Source organism: Pundamilia nyererei, unplaced genomic scaffold (genome assembly GCF_000239375.1).
Source record: "Pundamilia nyererei isolate P.nyererei 1_Seehausen unplaced genomic scaffold, PunNye1.0 scaffold00019, whole genome shotgun sequence".
Classification (NCBI taxonomy): Eukaryota; Metazoa; Chordata; class Actinopteri; order Cichliformes; family Cichlidae; genus Pundamilia; species Pundamilia nyererei.
In genome coordinates this window covers 4,054,069-4,075,127 of record NW_005187420.1, presented here as the reverse complement: position 1 = coordinate 4,075,127, position 21,059 = coordinate 4,054,069, and the positions used below count along the sequence as shown (strand labels likewise).

General features: G+C 47.5%; 2 protein-coding genes across 12 annotated transcripts; one reads left to right on the top strand and one right to left on the bottom strand.

Moving 5' to 3' along the window:
• Window positions 1-806: 806 nt before the first annotated feature.
• Window positions 807-9,963, top strand: txlng (taxilin gamma). 10 transcript variants are annotated; one of them, XM_005726397.2, is made up of 13 exons: window positions 807-888; window positions 1,471-1,572; window positions 2,732-2,843; window positions 2,919-3,027; window positions 3,383-3,530; window positions 3,872-3,963; window positions 4,724-4,894; window positions 4,973-5,167; window positions 5,814-5,933; window positions 6,017-6,091; window positions 6,161-6,253; window positions 6,328-6,423; window positions 7,209-9,963. In XM_005726397.2, the coding sequence occupies exons 4-13, from the start codon at window positions 2,935-2,937 to the stop codon at window positions 7,536-7,538; spliced, it is 1,413 nt and encodes a 470-aa protein (XP_005726454.1). In that variant the 5' UTR covers window positions 807-888; window positions 1,471-1,572; window positions 2,732-2,843; window positions 2,919-2,934; the 3' UTR covers window positions 7,539-9,963. The 10 variants fall into 10 exon arrangements, with proteins under 10 accessions (XP_005726454.1, XP_013764569.1, XP_005726456.1 ...); XM_005726392.2 differs by having other exon boundaries at window positions 840-958; XM_005726394.1 differs by lacking the exon at window positions 807-888 and adding an exon at window positions 969-1,386.
• Window positions 9,964-10,027: 64 nt separating this feature from the next.
• On the bottom strand, window positions 10,028-18,550 carry rbbp7 (RB binding protein 7, chromatin remodeling factor). 2 transcript variants are annotated; one of them, XM_005726401.2, is made up of 12 exons: window positions 18,295-18,550; window positions 16,223-16,367; window positions 15,993-16,138; window positions 15,550-15,723; window positions 15,351-15,466; window positions 14,598-14,758; window positions 14,389-14,515; window positions 14,216-14,293; window positions 14,050-14,126; window positions 13,887-13,944; window positions 13,522-13,632; window positions 10,028-10,619 (listed from the first exon to the last, which is right to left on the bottom strand). In XM_005726401.2, exons 1-12 carry the CDS (start codon window positions 18,308-18,310, stop codon window positions 10,548-10,550), a joined length of 1,281 nt encoding a protein of 426 aa, XP_005726458.1. In that variant the 5' UTR covers window positions 18,311-18,550; the 3' UTR covers window positions 10,028-10,547. The 2 variants fall into 2 exon arrangements, with proteins under 2 accessions (XP_005726458.1, XP_005726457.1); XM_005726400.1 differs by having other exon boundaries at window positions 15,550-15,726; window positions 18,295-18,549.
• Window positions 18,551-21,059: the final 2,509 nt, after the last annotated feature.

The window sequence follows — 21,059 nt, the reverse complement described above, 5'->3', positions numbered from 1 at the left end:
AAATATAAAAATAAGTTAACGTCAGTGAAAAACTCCAACATAAAGATTGTTTTTTTAATAAACAAGAAGAGAGGTCCGTTATGTTATTTGGCTGTACGGATCTTTGTAAAGAAGCTAAGTTTCATCTTCCTCCCTCCCTGAAAAACAAAAATCTCTCGGGGCTTTTTTGCTTTTCGTTTCGACTTTAGATTCATCAAGCTGCTCAGATTAACACCGGAAATAGGAGCGGTGGACGCCACATTCAAATTAGAGAGTTGCCTTTTATGCACATATTTCAAAAACTGTAAAACCACATGAGAACAAGACCCCCAGAAAAAACGTATAGACTGGCAGATGATGACTACTTGGAAATATTGTTATTTATAATTTAAAAATTACAAAATTTGTGATGTTTCTTTCTTAGGGTTTAGTTAGTTTCCTCTGGCGGGACTTAGTTGGTTTTGTTTATTATTTTGGCCTGGGTTCATCCTGGAGCTATGCTCCCCTGAAATCACATTTTTTATTCATAGCTGGTTTCGGGTGTTTGGCTTGGGAACCAGGGCGGGTACTTGCCTCTCTCTCCTCCAACCTTATGTGCGTCTCTACACGCCTAGACTAGGGGCGTAACAGAAAACTTGAGAGATGTGCGCTATCACCAGTCTCACAAGCACAAGGACCCTGAAGTAATTCTAAATCAAGTTTCCCACTCCACGGTCAGTTACACAGTTTCTGTTATGCCACAGTGACACATCTCAGATCTGATGAAAAAGGACGAGTTTCCCCATAGAGGCAATGGCTTCTTTTTTAAACTTGAGGAGATTTTATTTTTGAAAAATAGATAACCGGATGTTGCGCTCGTCGGTTGATGGCAGCTTGACTCCTGCTTTCATCTCCGGTGAGGACACACAGGTAACCGCTCCAGGTGTTTAAGCGACGGCTGCCCCACTGTTAACGCTCCGGGCGGATTCAAACTGATTAGGTGGGGTATGGTTATTAGCTTGAATGCGAAGCTTTGACGAGAACCGGGAAAAAAATGGTATTTGGCGAAGTAAAGTTTGTACAGTGCTGTTAGCAGGCAGGGTTAGCTACAGTCTGGCTGCTAGCTCAGGTTAGCCGTGCTAACAGAAGTAAACTAATGTTGGCTTTAATTTCCAAAGGCGCGTTACATTTCCGCGCGGTGTTAGTTTGTCACTTGCGCTCTTTAATCCAAAAGGTGACACCTGACACGTGAGGGATACACTTATTCACAGGAAGACAGAATCAGATGCTAGTTTAGCAGAGCAGCTAGCCTGAGCAGGATGCCGTCCGCGCCGATGGACGTCACACAAGACTCGCCTTAAATTCGGTCCGGGTTACGGTTACCGTGCTGATCCGGACCGACATGCAGCTGATAATAAATCTTTTTAGGTGGTTCTTAATGCCCAAGGGTGCCTCCTTTAATCCGGCTGTAGTGTTATACTTGAATTAACCCGTTAATGTCTTGTTTTCTAGACTTTGGTGAAGTTGGTTAGCTTACAGTGTTTACTGTAAACACGTTAACCGAGCGGAGAGAAACGGGAGCTATCCCCACACACCGGACATCAAACCCGGCAGGTAGGCTGGTGAGGTGATGCTCTGTGGTTCTTTAGCGGGACTCTCAAAGTTTCTTATCGTCGGCTTTAGCAGAACAGCTAACGCTGTAGCTGCCAGTGTTTCAGCTCTAGCTGAGCGGCTGCAGCATGTTTGCGCAGGAAAGTCCGCTCTGATGGTAGGAGAGAGGCTGAAGGTGTCACACACAGGCTCACAGGTTCACCTGCACATTCACGCGGTCAGCTCGCACTCTGTGACTCGGGCAGTCGGAAGCTAACTGCTCATTTCTGCTGTAAAGCAGTTAGCTGGTTAGGCTAGCCTGCTAGCCCGGGGTAAACTTCAGTGAGTTTGCGCCGCTGAAACACGTTATAAAGTCCATTTTAGAGATTTTTAAGCTTCTTAAAGTATTCCACCGAACGTTTTCAGGGCGTCTAAACTATCAGCTGCTACTATTAGTGGAAAGATGCTAACGAACTGGTCTGTTTGTAGGCCTGAGTGTAAGTTTTATTCAGCGCGTGTGTGCACTGAACTCACACTGTTACCATCGTGCGTACAGGGTCAGCCTGCTGCTGCTGCACACGCGTGTTTCACTGTGAACACAGTCCTGCTGTCTTTGTGGAGAAGCACGAGCTCCTCCTCCTCTTCATCCCGTTCAAGCCATCAGGCTGCGGCCGAGCTGAAAGTCTGATCTTATTTCACGCAGTTAGGGTTTATTCCACGAGAAAGACTTATTGTAAAGTTGTATTGTTGACATTGACAGCAGCTGTGGCTGGTCTCTGTTATAACAACACTTTAAATGAGGAGAAGGATTTAGGACAGAGCACCAACAGAGGTCCATAAACACCTGGAACACCAGTTGATGCTTAAACAGAGTGTGTGGTAAGTGATGTGCATTTACCCGCGTGGAACAACAGCAGTGGGTTTAATCACACAGTCGGAGAGGATCAACCCTGTCTGAGAATAAATCACAACCTGCTGTTGTACACCTGAGGCAGGTGAAGAGGGGTTTGAGGTCACTGTCAGTCGTTGTCAGCAGGAAGGCGACGCTCACTGCCCAGAGTTTTTCACAATATTTGGAGCGATGTCGACGTGGATTTAGTGTTTATTCTTTGTCAGTGTGAAATCTTTCTCACCTGTTTGATATTGTGAATAAGATGAAACTATATTTCCTAATCTGAAGCAGACCTGAATGGAAATACATGTCAGACTTGGCCAGAATTAGAGACATGAGAACAACTCCACTGTGTCCACCCACCACTCTGACCTCTTCAGTAAACCCAACTGCAGATTTGAGGGTCAGATAATTGGTTTTATTTCTCCGTGCTTTGACTTCCATCATGTGGTAATCTCGTGTTTGCTCTGACCTTCAGCTCGTGACCGACGCTGATGGAGACTTCGGGAGTTTGCGAGCTCGATGTGGGGACGAGACGAATCGTAGGTGGCAACGATTCCCCGCCCGACCTGGACAGCCCGTCTCAGGTGAGCGTGGACGGCTCGTCGTTTGTGCTGCTGCTTGTTCATGTCTGTTCAGTGACCTGTGGGAGGTTTCTGTGTTTCCCTCAGAGTTGGGCTGTCAGATAAATAATCCCACGTGTTCTTGGTGACAGTATAATCAGCTGATTCTACACTCAGCGGACGAAATTCATCTCCTCCGCGTTGTCCTGCAGCTGGTAGTCCTTGTTCTCCACCTGCTGCAGATTCTGAGTTCAGACCAGAACAAAGATTACCACCAGCTGCAGTCCAGCACAGAGGGGCGGAGTCTGCACAGAGCGAGATCTGTGAGAGAACTTTTTTAAAGGATAACTGTCTAATAGATGGATGTGACTTTTGTTAGGAGGAGGTGTCTGAGTTTGGTTTGGGGCTCTCCTGCACCAATGAGGAGAGGGGGGAGACTCCAGGCCGAGAGGACAGTCCCAGCGACCTGGTGGAGGCGGAGCTCGATGCCGGCGGAGATGCGAAGAACAGAGAGGACAAAGCTTTTGGTACGAGCAGAACTGTAGAAGCACTGAACAGCCGGGATGCGTCTCTCACCTCAGGAATCACATTTAAATATTTACATACAAAATTTAAAACGGAATAAAACCAACACGGAGCGTGTGAAGCTTCACGTGACAGCACTCACACAGATACTGTGACACATATTTAGACTTGAATCAGAATCATTCAGCTGTGATTAGACTGCTCTTTGTTTAGACCAGAGAAGTGGAAGTTTTACCAAACAGGACATTTTTGTGTTAAAGCTTTTCTATTCTTGTGTCACCCGATGTCAGTTTCTTCCTCGTTGGTCCGGTTTGTTCAGTTTTGATCTTCCGTGTGGTTTCAGGGAAGGAGGTGGTTCTTCTGATGCAGGCGCTGAACGCTCTCGCCACTCCCGAGGAGAAGCTGGCCGCTCTGTGCAAGAAATACGCCGACCTGGTGAGCCGCAAATCCGACACACCGACACTGAGCAGATACTCCCGACACCTGGGAGCAGGTGACAGGAAGCACTCTGTCACCATGTGGTGTTGGTCTGGGTTTCTCAGTGTGATCTGGAGCACGTGCTCAGTCGCTCCGTTTCAGAGACATCACAGGCAGCAGATTGATTCAGATTTAGCGACACGGTGAACACGCTCTCAGCTCCTCCGTGAGTCGTGGTCGCGGCCGATCATTTCCCGCTCTGACAGCAGCGATCGTGGTAGTTTGGTTGGATTTCAGCAGAGCTCTGTGGGTGGATCAGTGGACACCCACAGAGTAATAATCAGCAGAAGCTCAGTGTGAACAACAGTAATGTTTGAAAATAATCACAAAGCTTCAGTTTGTATTTTTGGAGCCACAGAAGTAAATGAATCCAACAAGCTGGGCATCTGGAAGAAGTATGGAGATGTTTCACGCTTCAGATTTCACGTCACCATCTCACACAAAGGTGACCTTAGACCTCAGGAAGCTCTCACAGACTTGGACATAAAGAAGAAGAAAGTACGAGGAGGTTGTCAGATTCTGGCATGAAGCCTGGTTTGACTGACTCGGATACGACTGGTGACACTTGAACGGCTTAGAGATGTCCCCTTTCAGATCAGGCTTCTTGGTGCTACATGTTTGTTCTAAGCCTCCACACACACCACGCTGCCGTCAGCTTCCTGTTTGTTTCCATAAACATAAAAATGACCCAGTTTGTTCTGTTGTTGCTGTCTTTCAGCTGGAGGAGAGCCGCTGCATGCAGAAGCAGCTGAAGGCCCTGCAGAAGAAGCAGTCTCAAATCGTGAAGGAGAAGGTGCACCTGCAGGGGGAGCACAGCAAGGCCATCCTGGCCCGCAGCAAGCTGGAGAGTCTCTGCCGGGAGCTGCAGAGACACAACAAGACCCTGAAGGTAGTTCAGCCGCCACAAACACCCGATGAGGACCATTTTACATTTGTGCAGGTGTCACTCCTCCCCTTAACCCCGCAGGAGGAGAACGCCCAGCGGTCCAGGGAGTACGACGAGCAGCGGAAGGAGGCCATGCTGCACTTCCAGATGACCCTGAGCGACATCGAGGTGCAGATGGAGCAGCACAGCGCCCACAACACCAAGCTGAGGCAGGAGAACATGGAGCTGGCCGAGAAGCTCAAGAAGCTCATCGAGCAGTACGAGCTCCGAGAGGAGGTGAGTTTAGGTCCCGCCTGCCGTCCAATCAGAACAGTCTGTTTCTGCTCATGAAGTCAGCACTGGTTGTTATGAAGAGGATTAATGCTGCCATTAAAAAGGCAGAAATGCATTCTGGGTGTCACAACAGACTCGGCCTGGTTGTGACACTCTGTCTGCACACTGACGTCTGCAGCAGGTGATCCTGGTTCTGCTCATGCTGCAGGTTCTGGTTGGAGTAACCCTCCAGGACCCTGATCGCCAGCTCCAGACTCTGGCCACAACACACATGGTCAAATAAATTGATTGTGGAAGATGTTTTAAACTTAAAAACAAGGCAGTCGCTTCATCTCCCAAAGGTGGAAAATACGTTGCCTCCACGAAGGTCCTTTAAGACGTCTTAGATACACATTTAAAGGTCTTACAGACAATTACGGTCTTAAATCTACTCTTCAGTCATGTCGCAGTGAGACAACACTGAAGGTTTCATCGCCTCGGCACATTCAGGTCACTCGCTGTGACAGCGTCCTGCACACCGAGGAGAAACGTAACCAGGAGCTGAGAAGCTTGGCTGGGATTAGAGCAGCAAGAAAAACGTTGCGTTTGTAGTAATCTTTACAGTCACTCAGCTCCTGCTGCAAACGAGATTTCTGTTGTTTCTCTGCAGCACATCGACAAAGTGTTCAAGCACAAGGAGCTGCAGCAGCAGCTGATGGACGCCAAGCTGCAGAGAATCACCGAGATGATGAAGGAAGTGGAGGAGAAGCAGCAGCGTGAGAGAGACTTTGTGAGGATCTCAGTTTGTTCTGGTTTTTATCGCAGCTGTAAATGAGCTCAAGTGTCTGAGAGACTGTGTCTGTGCCGCTGCAGCTGCTGAAGGACGCCACCGAGTCCAGACGCAAGTGTGAGCTGATGAAGGAGCAGGAAACCCAGCTGAAGCAGCAGGTACACACACACACACACACACACACATCAGCTAGATCGTCTCCATTACTCACTGCTCTCGTCTCTCAGCTCTCTCTGTACATGGACAAGTTCGAGGAGTTCCAGAGCACCCTGGCTAAAAGCAACGAGGTCTTCACCACCTTCAGACAAGAGATGGAGAAGGTGAGTCACCTGCGTGTCAGCGTGCGGTTACCTGCTCACCTGTCTGTGTTTCTAAACTCTGTGTGTGCCTGCAGATGACCAAGAAGATCAAGAAGCTGGAGAAGGAAACGACCCAGTGGAGGACCAAATGGGAGAGTAATAACCAGGCGCTGCTGCAGATGGCAGAGGAGGTGATTCTTCTTCATGGGCTCTGTTTTGTTTTCCTCGAAACGTTTAAAGTGACCGATGTCGATCTAAAATGAAGATGGAGGCACGTTTTTGGCCTCAGATGTTTCAGACACACACTTTAGAAATGCCGGAGCAGACGTAGGAGAGCCAGACTGATTAGTGTCTCGCAGATCAAGTGTTCAGCACCGTCACAGCCTTTAAAACATAAAGGTCCAACGCTCGAGTGCACTCGTCTGAACTCGGGAGCTGAAAGAAGCAGCCACGCTGAAGTGCCAAAAGCTGCAGTTCCTCTGATGTCCAGCAGAGGCAGCAGTGAGTCGGTCCCCATAGACTCCCATGTTAGAACTTTCCAGCAGAAATAAGCACGTTTACAGCCTGAGACACAAACTGTTTGGTCTCTGTGGATCATTTCCTCCTTTATTACACCTGTACGGTGGAGGACGTTCCTAAAACACGCCTGGATTAAAGTTTGTTTTATTAGGGGCGTGGCCTTCTTTTTTTTACTTGAGAGCCAGTTGTTGATCCCACACACACTCTGCTAACTGTTTGGCTACTCGTAGTGAATTATATTGGCTCTCTTGTTTAGGGGAGTTTTCTGTAATTGGACATCCTTTAGTTGAACACCTCTGATTCTGACCAGGCTCTGATCTCTGGCCTCTGAAAACCAGCATGATGGTGGTCAGAATGCCAGTGTCGAGACCCGACGCGGTGATGTCACAGGAGCTTCATCCATCTGATTCTTCCTCCTACATGAAACTGGACCTGACTGAATGTTGTTGTTTTGCAGAAAACGCTGCGTGACGGTCACTTCAAGGCTCTGCAGGGGAAGCTGGAGCTGCTGGAGAGGCTGTGCAGAGCTCTGCAGAAGGAGAGGAACGACCTGAATAACCGACTCAGCCTCCTCCAGGAGCAGGGAGACAAAGGGAGCGCCACATCTCCTCAGGCCAAGCCGCGAGAGCCTTCGGCCGAGGATGGAGAGGATTCGGAGGATTCAGCGCAGGGTGACGGGCCGGAGACGGCGGCCGTTCAGGAAGCTCTCAGACCACCTGAAACAGACCCGATGGCGTCTCCTGGTGACAGCGAGCCTGCAGAGACGGCGAGCACGCCGCAGGACTGAGCTCACCTCGCAGCCTGCGTGGAGGTGAGGGGGCGTGGTGGGAGGGGCTTCACGCAGCTCCAGCCTAGTTCCACAACTAGCCAGAAAACCATCTTCAGTGGAGATGGAGCTCTTTTTTTTTTTTTAACATAGACCTCCTCAGATTTCTACACAGAAGCTGAAGCCGTGTCTCTTTGTGTGATAAATGATTGTATCAGATTCTCTAAATCGTGGCCCACGGTAACGATCGGCACTTCTTCATACTCCCCGTTTCTACTCGATCTTTATTTTCATAGGGAACCTCCAGGCGGGCCTTCGATTTCTCTCCTCACACGCCTGAGTATGACTTTGATTTGAGTCGGACACGCTGTCGAGTGTCTGAGGAAACGGGACTGGGGTCAGAGGTCATCTGACTGACCACAGGGGCGGGAAATGGCAGAACCTCGCAGTGTAGTTGGTTCTAAGTGTTTCCAGCAGATTGAGTCTGTCTGCTGCAGCCACGATTTCAGTCAGTCTTAAATTTTATTAATGATGAATGAGTCTGTGGATGTCTCCTCCACCATGATGCAGCTCCACCTGCTGCACGTTCAGGTGAGAGGAAACTTTCAGAGGACATCAGCGGCACTGATCCACGGTGCAGCTCTGATCACGTTTAAACGAATGTTTAGAAAAATAATCAAAATGATTCAATTTGAACTTTATTGAAATGTAGGAGCTTCGGTCTGATCACACAAATGTTTTCTGGTTTTCATTAACAAAACTGGTGATAACAGGAAGTGACTGTACTTTAACGTCACGTCGTTAATGTCACGCGGCTGCCATCGGGACGCAGCGGGATCGCTTTTGAACCTGCTGATAGGCACAGAGTCGGCATGACGACAGCCTCTGTCAAGTGTTTAAAAAAACAAATACAAACCATGAGTTTTGGGCGTTGTTTGCTGCCCCCCTGTGGTCAACCAGTGTCATTTCCTCTCCTTTGAAGCCGTTCAACACGTTCCTGGGGATCATGCATGTGTTTTGTGTTGAGGAGCGTGCACGTGTGAGGAAGAGTCGAAGGCCTTCGTCCTCTGAAAAGTGATTTCATGTAAATTATGTTTGGAAATGATGATGGGCTCTGTGATCTTTATACTGGAAGAAAAGCTGAATGTGATTTTTCTTTTTTTAATGAATCTGAATAAAAAAAAGAAATGTTGGTTTCTGTCAGTGATGCATATTATTAGGAACACCTGGGTCTGAGCAGGGGTCAAATCCCGCTCCGGGTCATTCTGTGGGGATTAAGTCATCAAGCAAGAAATTGTCTCAAACATTCATCTCTCTTCACCTTTTCATCATTTATCAGTTTTCTTTGACCAGGTCGTTAAAGTGGATCTATTTTGTTTCTATTCTTGGACTGTACCAGACCAGCTTTGCATGATTCAAAATAATCCTTCTGTATATCATACCTGGCCTCACTGCTGCTGAAATAGGCTGGTTTAGCTCCTCCCACTTTAAGACAGCATTCTGATTGGCTGCTTCTTGAAAAACAGGGCACCACCTCTCTGTGACATCATCCAGATTCAAGAGTAGAAAAAACTGAGACTGTGTCTAGAGCAGCTGAGCTTTAACATGAAGGACACAACGCAGGAACAGGAAATACACGACAGGAAGTGAGCAGAAGCAGGTCCACTTTAACTCGGGGTCACCCTCGATGGTCCCGCCGACGTGTCGACCGTGTTTCAGAGCGTCTCCGGCGTCGGATGAGGCTCTCAGCTTTTTGATGTGCCGTCGTTTAAAAAACGCTCCAGCTGCTTTCTGCGCTGTTCTCCTGCTGCACATCTGTAATTCAAACCACACAGCAGCGCCCGAATGACTGAGGCAGTTTGATCCGTTTTCATCTTTTTCCTGTCAGGTGATGGTGTCTGTCTCCGCCCACCACAAAACCTCAGCACGACCTTTTATCGAGAACGTTAAACTTTATTGAATCAGCTGCGAGAACAGCAACGCTGAAAGTTTGAAGGAGCGTTTGGACCCGTCAGATTCACCGGTTCTGTTTTTATTGAACTTGTTCCCCCCCCACACACGCATAATGAAGGGGCCAGATAAAGTCACATGATCAGTGTTTGGACCTGTCAGGTAACGGATTGTGTTCGACATGATTTCACCTGTGACCTCTTTAAAAGACTGTACATGGAGGATGGAGGTGGTGACGCTGAGGACCAAGGTTGCGGCACGTTTCTTCTTTCTGACTCTCAGGTAATGTCAGAATCTACCTCTGCAGGTGAGACTGAATAAAGAGGCGTCACAGCTTTGGAGAGCTTCTTGTTTGACTAACGACCCCTCGTTACCGTGTTCCTACAGTCTGTCTCGCTTTTCAATAAACGTTTTGTAGAATTTGCAGCGCTGCTGGTTTCTGTTCTTTGATTCCTGTTTGTTCCTCATGTTGATCAGGTCGTTGTTTTCATAACGGCACAAATGATACAGGAGCTGATGGTTTGGCTAGAGGCCGGATCTTAAAGAATTGCTGAGACGCATTTTTGGAAAAGTTACAAAAGCTTTATTGCGATCAGAGGTGCAGGAACCAAAAACTAAAGTTTCACATCATGTAACAGAACAAAGGTCTGTTTCCCTCGGGTGTAGGAATTTAGCCAAATGCAGGGGTGAGGAAGTACCGAAGGAGCGGGAGGCGAACGCAGCGGGAATGTTTGTTTGGAGGACGCGTCGTCAACTCGGGAACATCTAACAGGAGCTGCAGGTGGAGGAACGGAGCAAGCTATGCTGTAACGCTGCGTTTCCTTCCGTCAGCCCTTTTAAAATGAATTCACAGCGACAGTGTGCACACAGAGCCAATCCATCGAGCTCCGCCCACCCGAGAGGGACTTCAGTTCTTTTCCAGGTGCGTCGGTGCTTTTGGGTACCGGGCAGTGGTGAAGCGAAGCGAGACGGCGCCGGAGTGCGAGACGCCTCCAACGCGCCGCGCTGCTCTTTTCGCACTGAGATGAATCAGAGGGAGGGAGAGGACGGGTGGGGGTCAGGGGTGGAGCCTGTGCGGGGTTATGATCCCTGAGCCTCCAGCTCTGACGCAGGTGTGTTGTCGGGCTCCTCGTCATTGTAGATGTTCTCTGCCTGCAAGAAAGGAAGGAACCGTTAGAAGCAGCGCTGCAGTTCCTACCTCAACACGGGCGGCGTGAGAGATCGGCAGGAATCTGATGAACATCAGACGAACAGTCCTCTTTCCCCCCGATGTTAAAAACATTGCACTCTTGACATTGTTGAAACTGGCCTGACACAATGATGGACCTTCTTCTACCTTCATAATTCATATTTACATGCATATTAACATTTTGAGGCTCTCGCTGCAATCCAGCGATTTCTCCAACTGTCCACAGCTGTGCAAACGCTCTCGGGTTTGAAGGGTTGTTTCTCCAGACTGGATATTTCAGCTCCACAGGTAAAGGTGGGATTTGTGCTGCTCGGTGCTTTTTTTCCCTGAGCTGTGATACACTTTAGATTCTAGCCAATCATTTTACGTTTCCGAGGATAGTAGGCGGGTCCAGGTACGTACTTTCTTTTAGAGCAGAGCTACAGATTAAAAATGCCCAAGGCGAAGTCTGGCTGTACTTCACAGCAAAAGATGCAAACTCAGCAGCAACAAGTGCTTTAAGCTGATACTGTGATACTGTCAAAGGAGGTAACACCTCAAATCTGATGAAACACCTGGCGACGCATAGCGTTTTTTTTAAAAGCCCAGAAATGCGCCGTATTTGATAGCTTGCTGCGAGACCTCACACCGAGCACATCTACTGCGGGTGTGGTGCCTGTTATCGGACCCGGAGTTTGCAACATCCCCCAAAAACCCGAAGAGGAGAGTCCTGGCCCCTAGCCCTGCCAGTGTAGCAGAAATGATGAGGATGATGATGCAGCAGCAGCCGTTCTTCTCTGCGTGAGTAGCTTAATGTTGTTCGTGTGTAATTTACGTTGAGTAGGCTAACCACGTTATTACATTAATGCATGTAAGGTGAACTAGCAAACATCATCATAGCTACATGCTGCTGTCTTCTTGTTTGATGGCAGATACTCCCTTCACCCTGGACAAAAAGGCTAAAATGACCAAAGAAAAAGTGGAAAACAGTTAAACATGAGAGGTTTAGGACAAAGTTTGTGTTTTTTCCATTGTTTAAGCTTCCAGCCAAGAGTGATACCATATATGCCCCATAGCTGCAGAAAAGGCTAACATTGTTATCTTTTTACAAAAAAACAGCTGAACATGAGAGGTTTTTGGACAAAGTTTGTGTTCTCCATTCTTTAAGCACCGGCACCGTTTCAAAAGTACCGATTTGGCACCGGTATCGGATAAAACCTAAACGATACCCATCCCTAAGTCCAACTTTTTGTGCGATGGTTAGTGTCTTTAGAGTCACACTGTACTGTATAGGAGAGATGGCACGGAGGAGATCGACAATGCGCTGTATACAAAAAAAGGCAATGAAAAAAGAAATGAGTGAAACAGCACAGCTGCGTTATAGTGAGGGACCGCTGTAATTTTGAAGGTACGTCACAACATACCCTTTGTAAATACTAATGCATAGAAACCCTGATCAGCAACCATTCATTTATTTTTTTCTGTGGCTTTTTTTCACTGTTTGTTGACATGCTGTGTAGGTGTGGACTGATATCGACACAACGGGGGAAACATCTGGCTTTCACTGTTGTTCGCCTGTAGATTGAACATTTGCCTGTTTAAATCATAAGACTGTCACTATGCAGAGATGTGCTTCTGCTGCAGTGATGCAGTTCTGCTTGTGTTGAGTGACGTAAACAACCAACCGATCTAAACTCTTCAAACGTCAAAACTGATCATTTGATTTTTTATGACACGGTAATGGCGAGCGTTCCCATCTTCTGCTCTTTGTAACTTAACGCGATCTTTGTGTTTTTGTGTTTTGGACATGGTTTGGGAGTCCATCTTCGCAGTAGCAATTGACCGCAAAATAAAGTTACTGGAAATGCACAACTTTACATCCGGTCTTAAAACAGGAAGTTAGTATTTTCTTGTGCACAGGGTCTATTTACACCAAGTGGTGCAGCACCAAAGCCGGGAAGATGCTGAAAGCCCCCTCCCACCCCACCAATGGACTCTCACTGTTGAGGTCAGAGAAGCGCTTCCGCTCCAATAAGGCCAACACAGAGAGAAAGACGAGGAGCTTCCTCCAGGCTACTCGGGCAATGAACCAGGTGTAGGACTGGAGACTCTGCATATCTCATATCACCGTCTGCTGATTTGCACCTTTTTATTTTGGATTTTTAACTTTCATTTTATACTTGATTTGCAATTTTAGTTTTATTCATGTATCTGGTCTGTCGTACTGTATGCGACAAATACAATCTGAATTTGGATCAGGGCTCGTACGGCCGCCTCAGAGCGGTCCACTGCTGTGTTGTTAGCCATTCCTGGGTCTTTGTCCTGTTGGAGGACTCACAAGCTGCGACTGAGCCAAAGCTTTGTGACGCTGCACAGCTCAGCCCAGAATGCACAGTAGCTACAGCGCTGTGACCACGGAGCTGATGAGCCGATCGAGGCCTTGAACGCTACAACCGGGACGGCTCCAGTAAGACAACATTCCCAGTGTCTCTGTTAGTCTTCAGCACGGATCCTGCATCACACTCAGCCTCCCTCCAAAACCTCGCAAACCATCACCGCACCCCGAGTAGGTTTAAATAAATCAATCTTTGTTTGGAGGATCAGACGGCCGACGTTCTGATGTTCTTGAAATCAAAACGACCGTTGGCGTGCTCGTGACACCGTTTCTGAAACATCTCCGAACGAGCTTCCAGATGTTTTGGTCTTTGGCGCGAGTGAAACGATATTCTGTTTTCCTGAAGTCGGCTTTCACAAGTCGAAATGACATTTCCATGTCAGAACTCCGAGCTGCTGCTGTCGCATCACCCACCACTTCATCTGATCTGTTACCGTCACACACTGTGTGTCTGTGTGTGTCTGTGTGCGTCTGTGCGCGTGCACGCTCACCATCTGCCACACTTGCATGATGTTGTCCTCAGACACCGAGCAGATGATCCAGGGCTCGTTGGGGTTCCAGGAGAAGTCTGAGATCTTTGCCGTGTGGCCGCCGTGGATGAACTGATGGAGATCAGCAATGACAGGTTAGAGAGGCGGGGCTTTGTTCTGACAGGAAAATGATGCACCTGCTGATCACACCTGAAGCACTCGAACACTCTCTGCTTACGTCACAGTATCTGAGTAAGCGCACTTGTCTCATCGAAAGGTCAAAATGAACTAAAACATGTTTGTTTTTTAGGTCAGCCATGATCATGTGATCAGAATAAAGACATGCGAGTGTCACCTAAAGACGTGACGCTGACATCATCACCTACCAGGAGCTCTGGCGGGCCGTCTTCAGCGTCCTCTGCAGACTGCTCCTCCCCAATTTTGCTAAAACGACACAAATCGATATCAGTATTTTTAATAAAAATACATTAGTGTCATTGTCTCAAGCCCCGCCCTGATCTGAAGCTCCGCCTGACAGCGAGGCATTACCTGAGATCCCAGACATTGAGACGCCGGTCGGTGCCGCTGGACGCCAGGATCGTCTCGTTGTGAGGAGACCATTGTACCTAATAAAAAGGACAGGAAGGCCTCGCCATCATTTTTCCGATCACGTGTGAGTCACCGACGAAGCCTCACAAACACTTTCAGGTCTCACCTGGAAAATTTCATCTTTGTGTGACTCAAAGGAGTGAAGCTTCAGTTTGAGGTTTCTCAGATCCCACAATGCAACAGTCTGACAGGAAGAAAAGCACACACACCTCAACATATACGAGTAATAGAAAAAACTTTATTTGTACGATGACAGGAGCAAGTGGGTGTGTCCTCTACCTTATCGGCAGAGCCGGTGGCCAGGATGAACTCGCTGTAGGGATTGAAGCTCAGACAGTTGACCTCGGCGGTGTGAGCGTCCACCGAGTGGCTCGCTTTGGACGTGTTGTTAGAGCGCGTGTCCCATCTGAGGATGGTTGGAGGCAGGTCAGAGCCAGCAGGTTTGATCGCACAGTTAGAAACAACCACCACCTTTAACGATCACTTACATCATCAGCTTCTGGTCGTCGGCGACGGAGCCAAAAAGTGACTCGTGGAGGAGATGCCAGGAGACGTCCTCCACGACCGCCGTGTGGCCCGTGAAGATGGTCTTTGCGTCCAAGATCTTCCCTTCTTTTGGACCGCCCCCGATGTCCCACAGGCAGATGGTCTGAGAGGAAGAGGAGGCGGGGCATGTGGAAGTTTTATGAGCAAACAAACATGAAATATTTAATTGTTCCGTAACTGCGTTCGTCTTCAGATGATAAAAGCAAAGACGATCGTTCTTATTCCTCTGAATGACTACATGTAGAGTTTAGTGTCAACTGTGACCATCAGGGGGAAAATCCACTCGTTAACGGGACTGAGCAGCAATAACGAGACGACTTCTGTACGTCACCGCGTGACCGAAATGTTTGGCTCACCGGAAGAAGCACCTGCTACTTTCGCTCTGGAATTTTTTTCCTTGGAAAATTGATGAAAGACAGAAATATTTTTGATCTTATCAACTTTTTAAAATTAAAAGGGCCTTTATTCTGAAAGTCCCAAAAGTCTTGACAGCATCCAATAAGAAACTGGAAGCTTTTATTTTGAAAAGCTGGCCTTTTATAAAAGAATTTAAGGTATTTTAGTTTGAAATCTGACATTGAGCATCCTGGTAATGTCCTGCTGTCGGCCTGTGTGACTTCTAAACCCTTAAACTTGACCCTCACAGGGACCCTTCTTCAGTTTGTGTACTGAAGCTAAACGATGATGTCACGTACGTGGTCGTCGGAGGCGCTGAGCAGGTTGCCGCTGAGGTTTGGATTCCAGGAAAGGCCATATCCTTCTTTCTGGTGACCTTTCAGTCTTAGGTCAGGATTACACTCCCCGCTGGGATCTGAAACGCACACACATGCCTCGTCATGATGCGTGAGGGCGTTTGATTTTAGCATGTAGCGAGCAGCCGGGCGGCGACCTCACCTGGCTTGGACGGGTGTTTAGTGTAGTCGAAGACCAGCACGTCGGAGGTGGGAGTCTTGGTGGCAATGATGCAGGGGTTCTGGGGCATGTAGCGCGCTCGGTTCACTTCGCCTTCGTGGTTGATCTTTATCTCGATTTCAATCTTCCCGCTGACGGAACCGAAGCCGCCGAACTCTGAAAGATCAACAACGCTCAGATGGAGAGGAACAGGCGACGGCGGCATGACCGCCGTGTCCTGACCTACTGTACCCGAAAGCTGCTCAGCGGCACGCTAAAACACTAATGCTACCTGTGGGAGTGGCGCACCTTCAGCACACCTGAACAAAGCATCAACGTACCTGCTGGGAGACACAACAACACAGTGTGAGTGCACAGATCTGCTAAACCCCTCCCTTTCAGACAGGAAGTAACTGTAACCAGCACATAAACACGCCCTTCCTTACCTCCTTTCTCGCTGTCGTAGTGCGACGCGTCAAACTGGGCGTCGTCGTTTGGAACTTGGACACTCGCGATAACGAGGTGGTTCTGCTCGTCTGACGTGTGCGTCCCTAAAACTAGCCTGTGGACCGCGTAGTCCTTTCCCTCCGGCCTGTGGAGAGCGCCGAGTTGAACCGTCACCATAACTAGCCAATAAAGCAGCAGCTTCGCACACACCTGAGCAGCCTTCTTTTACCTGTTGACATCCGGGAGCCACTGCACCGTCAGGCTGGGCCACTCCAGCGCATGCGTCATCACCAGGTCGTACAGGAAGGGCGTGTTCTTCTTCCAGATCTTGTACTCCTCGTTGATGACCCGCTCCTCCACCGCATCGTCGTACACTTCAGAGAGACCACAAGGTGAGACACAGGTACACGCGTCTCATCCTGACTGTATGTGAGCTGCAGACATCTGCTCCTGTTCTGCAAGTCTTTGACCACATTTTTACAACTGCCTTAAAAAGACATTAATAAGAGAAACTCTTTAAAAAGAAATAACGGTATGTATAGAAAAGATGAAGATGTTTTGGTCCAATCAGATCGTCCAACACACGAAACACAGTACGTTTACACAAATCAGCTGTTAAATCTCACATTAGAATTATCATCACTCCCACTGTGCTTAAGATTTTTCTTATATGTATTTTACTGTATTCAGTAATCATCTGTACACTGTATAGTATTGTTCTTATTAATGTTTCAAACACTTCTTTAATTCACCTTTTCTTCGTGTCCCTTCTGCTGATGTGAAAAGTGAATTTCCCCAGTGTGGGATGAAATAAAGTCTGTGTCTATGTCATGATGCCATCCTGCTGATGTTTTGGAGTTTTCCCCTTTTTCTGCGGAATTTCCCGCAGAAAAGGGGAATTCAATTCAACTTTATTTATATAGCGCCAAATCACAACAGCAGTCGCCTCAAGGCGCTTTATATTGTACAGTAGATCGTACAATAATAGATACAGAGAAAAAGCCAACAATCATATGACTCCCTATGAGCAAGCACTTTGGTGACAATATAACGGTGCATCGCTCCCGAGTGTTACTGCCCAGTGATGGATCAGCCTGCTGTGAGGAGGAGAGACCTGTGAAGGTTTCTACCATCACCTGATCACCTGTGACCACGAGCTGCAGGCAGCAACTGAAACAACACCATCGAGGATGCAAACAACAGAAATGAGCTTCCTCTGAACGATGTCCCAGCTTTAGAGATGTGGTGAGGTGTTTCGTGATCTGGGAGAAGAGCCGGCAGGACTGGGACACGCTCTGAGGAACTGATGCTTTCACTGACCGCTGTCGGCTCAAAGTAAGGAGGCTTTACACCAGCTGACCGAAACTCTGCTGCCCGACTCGTCACTGGGACCAAGAGGAGAGGTATGAAGCTCCGACCTGCACGGCTAACACCTTTGGAGACTTTGATACCTGAAATCTTTGAGCTTAAACATCTCCAGGCTTCAGTCAGCCTGTGGATTACTGTTTACTTTTACTGTATTTTAAATTCTGATTTAATAAGCAGTTTCCATTTTTTACCTCAGTTATTTTATTATTATTTACTCATTACAGTAGTCAAATTACTGTATATTTTACTCTATTTTTATTATGCATCTGCCTCGTTTATTAACACATTAGTTTTTACTGAATTAGTTTCTAAATGTAGTCTTAATCTGCTCAAACTATTTAAACGTTGAAAGTGTTGCTTTTGTGCTCTTTTTAAGTTATTATAAATCGCTTATTACTGCATAATGATTTTACTCTGATTTATTGTCGGCTCTGACCGGACTGAAAGGTGCTGACAATAAAATCTGATTGATTGATTATCTGATTAATAATCACGTGATGCCGCCTTCACAGCACTTTCATGTATGAAACGTTACCGGGGAAGCAGAGTGGACCTGGACTGGAGCAGTTTGGGGTTCAGTCAAAGTGCCTTGCTCAAGGAGTCCTGACCAGCCTCACGTGCAGCAAACAGACTCCAGCTGTGTGCGTGCTGACTAACAGAGCAGCTGCTGTTCGTGGTGAGGCAACAGCTCATTAACGTCAAACCGGGTCAGTTTGGAGATCTGACGTCATACCGAACTCAAAGACTGGGCGTTCAAACGCGCTCGTGTTTAAAAACGGAGGCTTTAAACCCGGGAAAGCTCGCGCTGACAGCTCTGATATTAGCATGTGATGCTAACATGAGACCCTAACAGAGTTTGCGCGCACAAAGCGGCGCGCTCGGAAAACAGGCCAAAGCAGTTTTTCGGCGCCGAGCAGCGGCCGTTAAACGTACCCTCTTTATCGGCCATTGTCCAAACTCTGCCCGCGACTCGGAGCCGGACGGCAGAGAATCCAGGAAGGCGGGAGTTCTGTTAAAACTGCTGCTCGGGGGAGCCGCTGCTAAACCCAGAGTCCTTCCCTCTCAGCGCCGGATTACGGAGGAGCGCTGCGCATGCGTGAGCGCGCGCATACTACAGGGGATCAGCGCTGTGCACAGACTGCGCAGACAGGGCATGCGCATCGAAAACAAAGAGAACACAGAAACAGCGGAGTACCAGGACCACGGTGATGGGCACAGGACCAAAGGCAACAGTACAGTGGGCGGGGTCACGTGGGGGCGGGGTCGAATATCAAATTTACACTTTACAAGATTTTGCTCCAAAAGGTGAACCGTTATTAGATATTCAGATAATAAAGGTCTCGTTTAAGTAAACCTGAATACAGGCTGAGATCACACCTGTGGCTGCTTTTCATGTTCTTTAATCCAACAGATGAAGGATGAAAAAGCAGCAGTAAGATGCTGTGATGTTCATCGGGAAAAGGTTTTATAATCCAGAGGAAGAAGCAGCTGAGCTCTCTGCAGCTCTGATGAATGTGACAATATAAAGAGTTAAACTTCACAGAGAAGCAGCTCTGAGGTGTGACTGATGCACATCCTGCTATTAAAAGATCATTCCATACACACAAAAATGAATTTAAAAAAGCCGGTTTAAACAGAGCTTAAATATTTTTATTTTCTTTTAATTTGTGTAATTTTAGGATTATAATTTTGATTGGATGTCTCATACAGATTGGCTGAAACCAAAAAACTAAACTGAAGCAAGTAAACGTACACTGGAACCAAAGGGAAAAAAGAAAAGACTGAAATCAAAGGCAGAAGTGTGAGACCTCAGTAACACAGACAGCCAAGGAGGTCAGAAAGGTGCTTTTATTTTGGTGAGTGTGAACAGGAAACAGACGGGCTCTGCATTCCAATGAGTTTATTTTGTAAAAGTTTTGTCCATAAACAGCAAAAACAGTTTACAGTAAATTACAAACCTTTAAAATGCAAAACATGTTCCAAATACGAGCATTAACAAAGATCGGAAAGAAACACCGACAGAGGAAGAGACGAGTTCGCGCAGAGAGGATGTCTCGACCCGCCGTGGGAAAATAAACAGTCTGTATCTGATGACAACAGGAGTGGGAGCAAAGCAAAGGCAACGGGAGTTAAAAGACCGAGCGGTCAGGCGTCGTCTTTGATTCGGTCGAAGGAGGATTTGGCAACTTCAAAATAAAAGATGACACCGCCCGTCTCCTCTGAGGGTGGATGCGGTCCAGGTCACCTTCGGGAATACAGACAAGCCAACGGAAACAGAGGCGTCCGTTTCCTTCAGGTTCACTCGCTAACAGCAACATGACGCTGACCTCTGAGCATCCACCAGGTCATCTGCAGAGTTACCTCAGTCTCTGTGAGTTAACCCAGGAGGTCATCATCATCATCATCATCATCATCATCTAATGTGTTTTGAAAAAAAGCAAAAACAAGAAAAAGTTTTTGATGTCAGAATGATTCATTTTAGTCTCCTGATTGGCAGAGACAAAAACACTCCCATATTTTTATAAGCAGGGTCAAAGTCCCGACGCCAACCGGCGCCGCTTGGCCTCAAACTCACAGCGGGGAGGATGGCCGTAGACCCACGGGTCAAAAACTGAGTTGTTAGGGGTAACACGGGCTTAACTTAATGAGTTTGTCAGCCTGATCCTCCTCCACCTTTTTTTTTTTTTTTAAACAGGAAGTAGTCTGGAGAGGTGGAAGTCCTAAATCAGAAATGAGTCCATCAAAGGGACGACTCAGAATCAGAGAGGCTGAGATGGTCTGAGCGTGTGCAGAGAAGGGGGGGTGGAGGATGAAGTTGCAGCTGCCAGGCAGGAGAAGAGGAAGACCTCAGAGGAGATTCATGGATGTAGTGAAGGAGGACATGCAGAGGAGGAAGCTGGGACAGGAGGAGGTGGAGAGGACTGGAAGAAGAAGAAAGTCTACTGGTGTGGAGAGGATAATCCCAGTTACTTTCTTTGTGTGGTAGTTTTCAGAGGTGGGTTTGCAGGGATGGGGTTTTTAAAGAATCTTCACCTACTTGGAACACATGTCACAGCTTGTGAAGAAACGAAACAATCTGAAAGGGAAAGCGTTCGAACGGCTCGTCAGAATGAAGAAACCGGCTCGGGTCTCCCAGACGTCGTCTGTTGTCAGGTTTCCCAGTTTCCACACCGTGTTACGTGGATGTGACGCGAGGGTCACCTCTGCCGGTCTGATGGATGCTCAGAGGTTAAACAGAAGAACCAGCCGACACTTGGATGGATGGCGAGTACAACAGCAGAGCATGCCACTATAAAAAGCTTTGAATTATACAGTGATCTATTTCACAGGTACACAGAGGAACGGATGTGTCACTTCTCCATAAAAAGATGAGCTGTTTTCTAGAGCGGCCCGAGTAGAATAGCGCTCCTACACTCTACAACCAAAGTCAAATATACAGATAAGAGTTAATACGGAGTTACAATGTGTAACCCGGTTGTGCACAACACTCCATACATTTATCTATGTATTTCCATTCATCTTTTTCTGGTTACATAAAAGAGTAACATATAGTGTGGATGGCTAACGTTTGACACTGAATATTCCATAAACCACTCCCATAATTATCCAGGTAAAAAAACAGAAACCTATTTCAAGCTACAACTAGAGTGATCAGTACACCGCAAAACCCGACATACATCATAGACGCTAGGAGAGTG

What these genes read in the sequence shown, in the direction of transcription:
- txlng (XM_013909115.1), top strand. Translation starts at nt 2,935, where the DNA reads ATGGAGACTTCGGGAGTTTGCGAGCTCGATGTGGGGACGAGACGAATC. An exon ending in CAGAGAGGACAAAGCTTTTG is followed by an intron (nt 3,531 to 3,871) that starts GTACGAGCAGAA and finishes GTGTGGTTTCAG; the next exon opens with GGAAGGAGGTGGTTCTTCTG. An exon ending in AGTACGAGCTCCGAGAGGAG is followed by an intron (nt 5,168 to 5,813) that starts GTGAGTTTAGGT and finishes GTTTCTCTGCAG; the next exon opens with CACATCGACAAAGTGTTCAA.
- rbbp7 (XM_005726400.1), bottom strand. An exon ending in GACGACCAGAAGCTGATGAT is followed by an intron (nt 14,516 to 14,597) that starts GTAAGTGATCGT and finishes AACCATCCTCAG; the next exon opens with ATGGGACACGCGCTCTAACA. An exon ending in ACGGCCCGCCAGAGCTCCTG is followed by an intron (nt 13,633 to 13,886) that starts GTAGGTGATGAT and finishes GATCTCCATCAG; the next exon opens with TTCATCCACGGCGGCCACAC.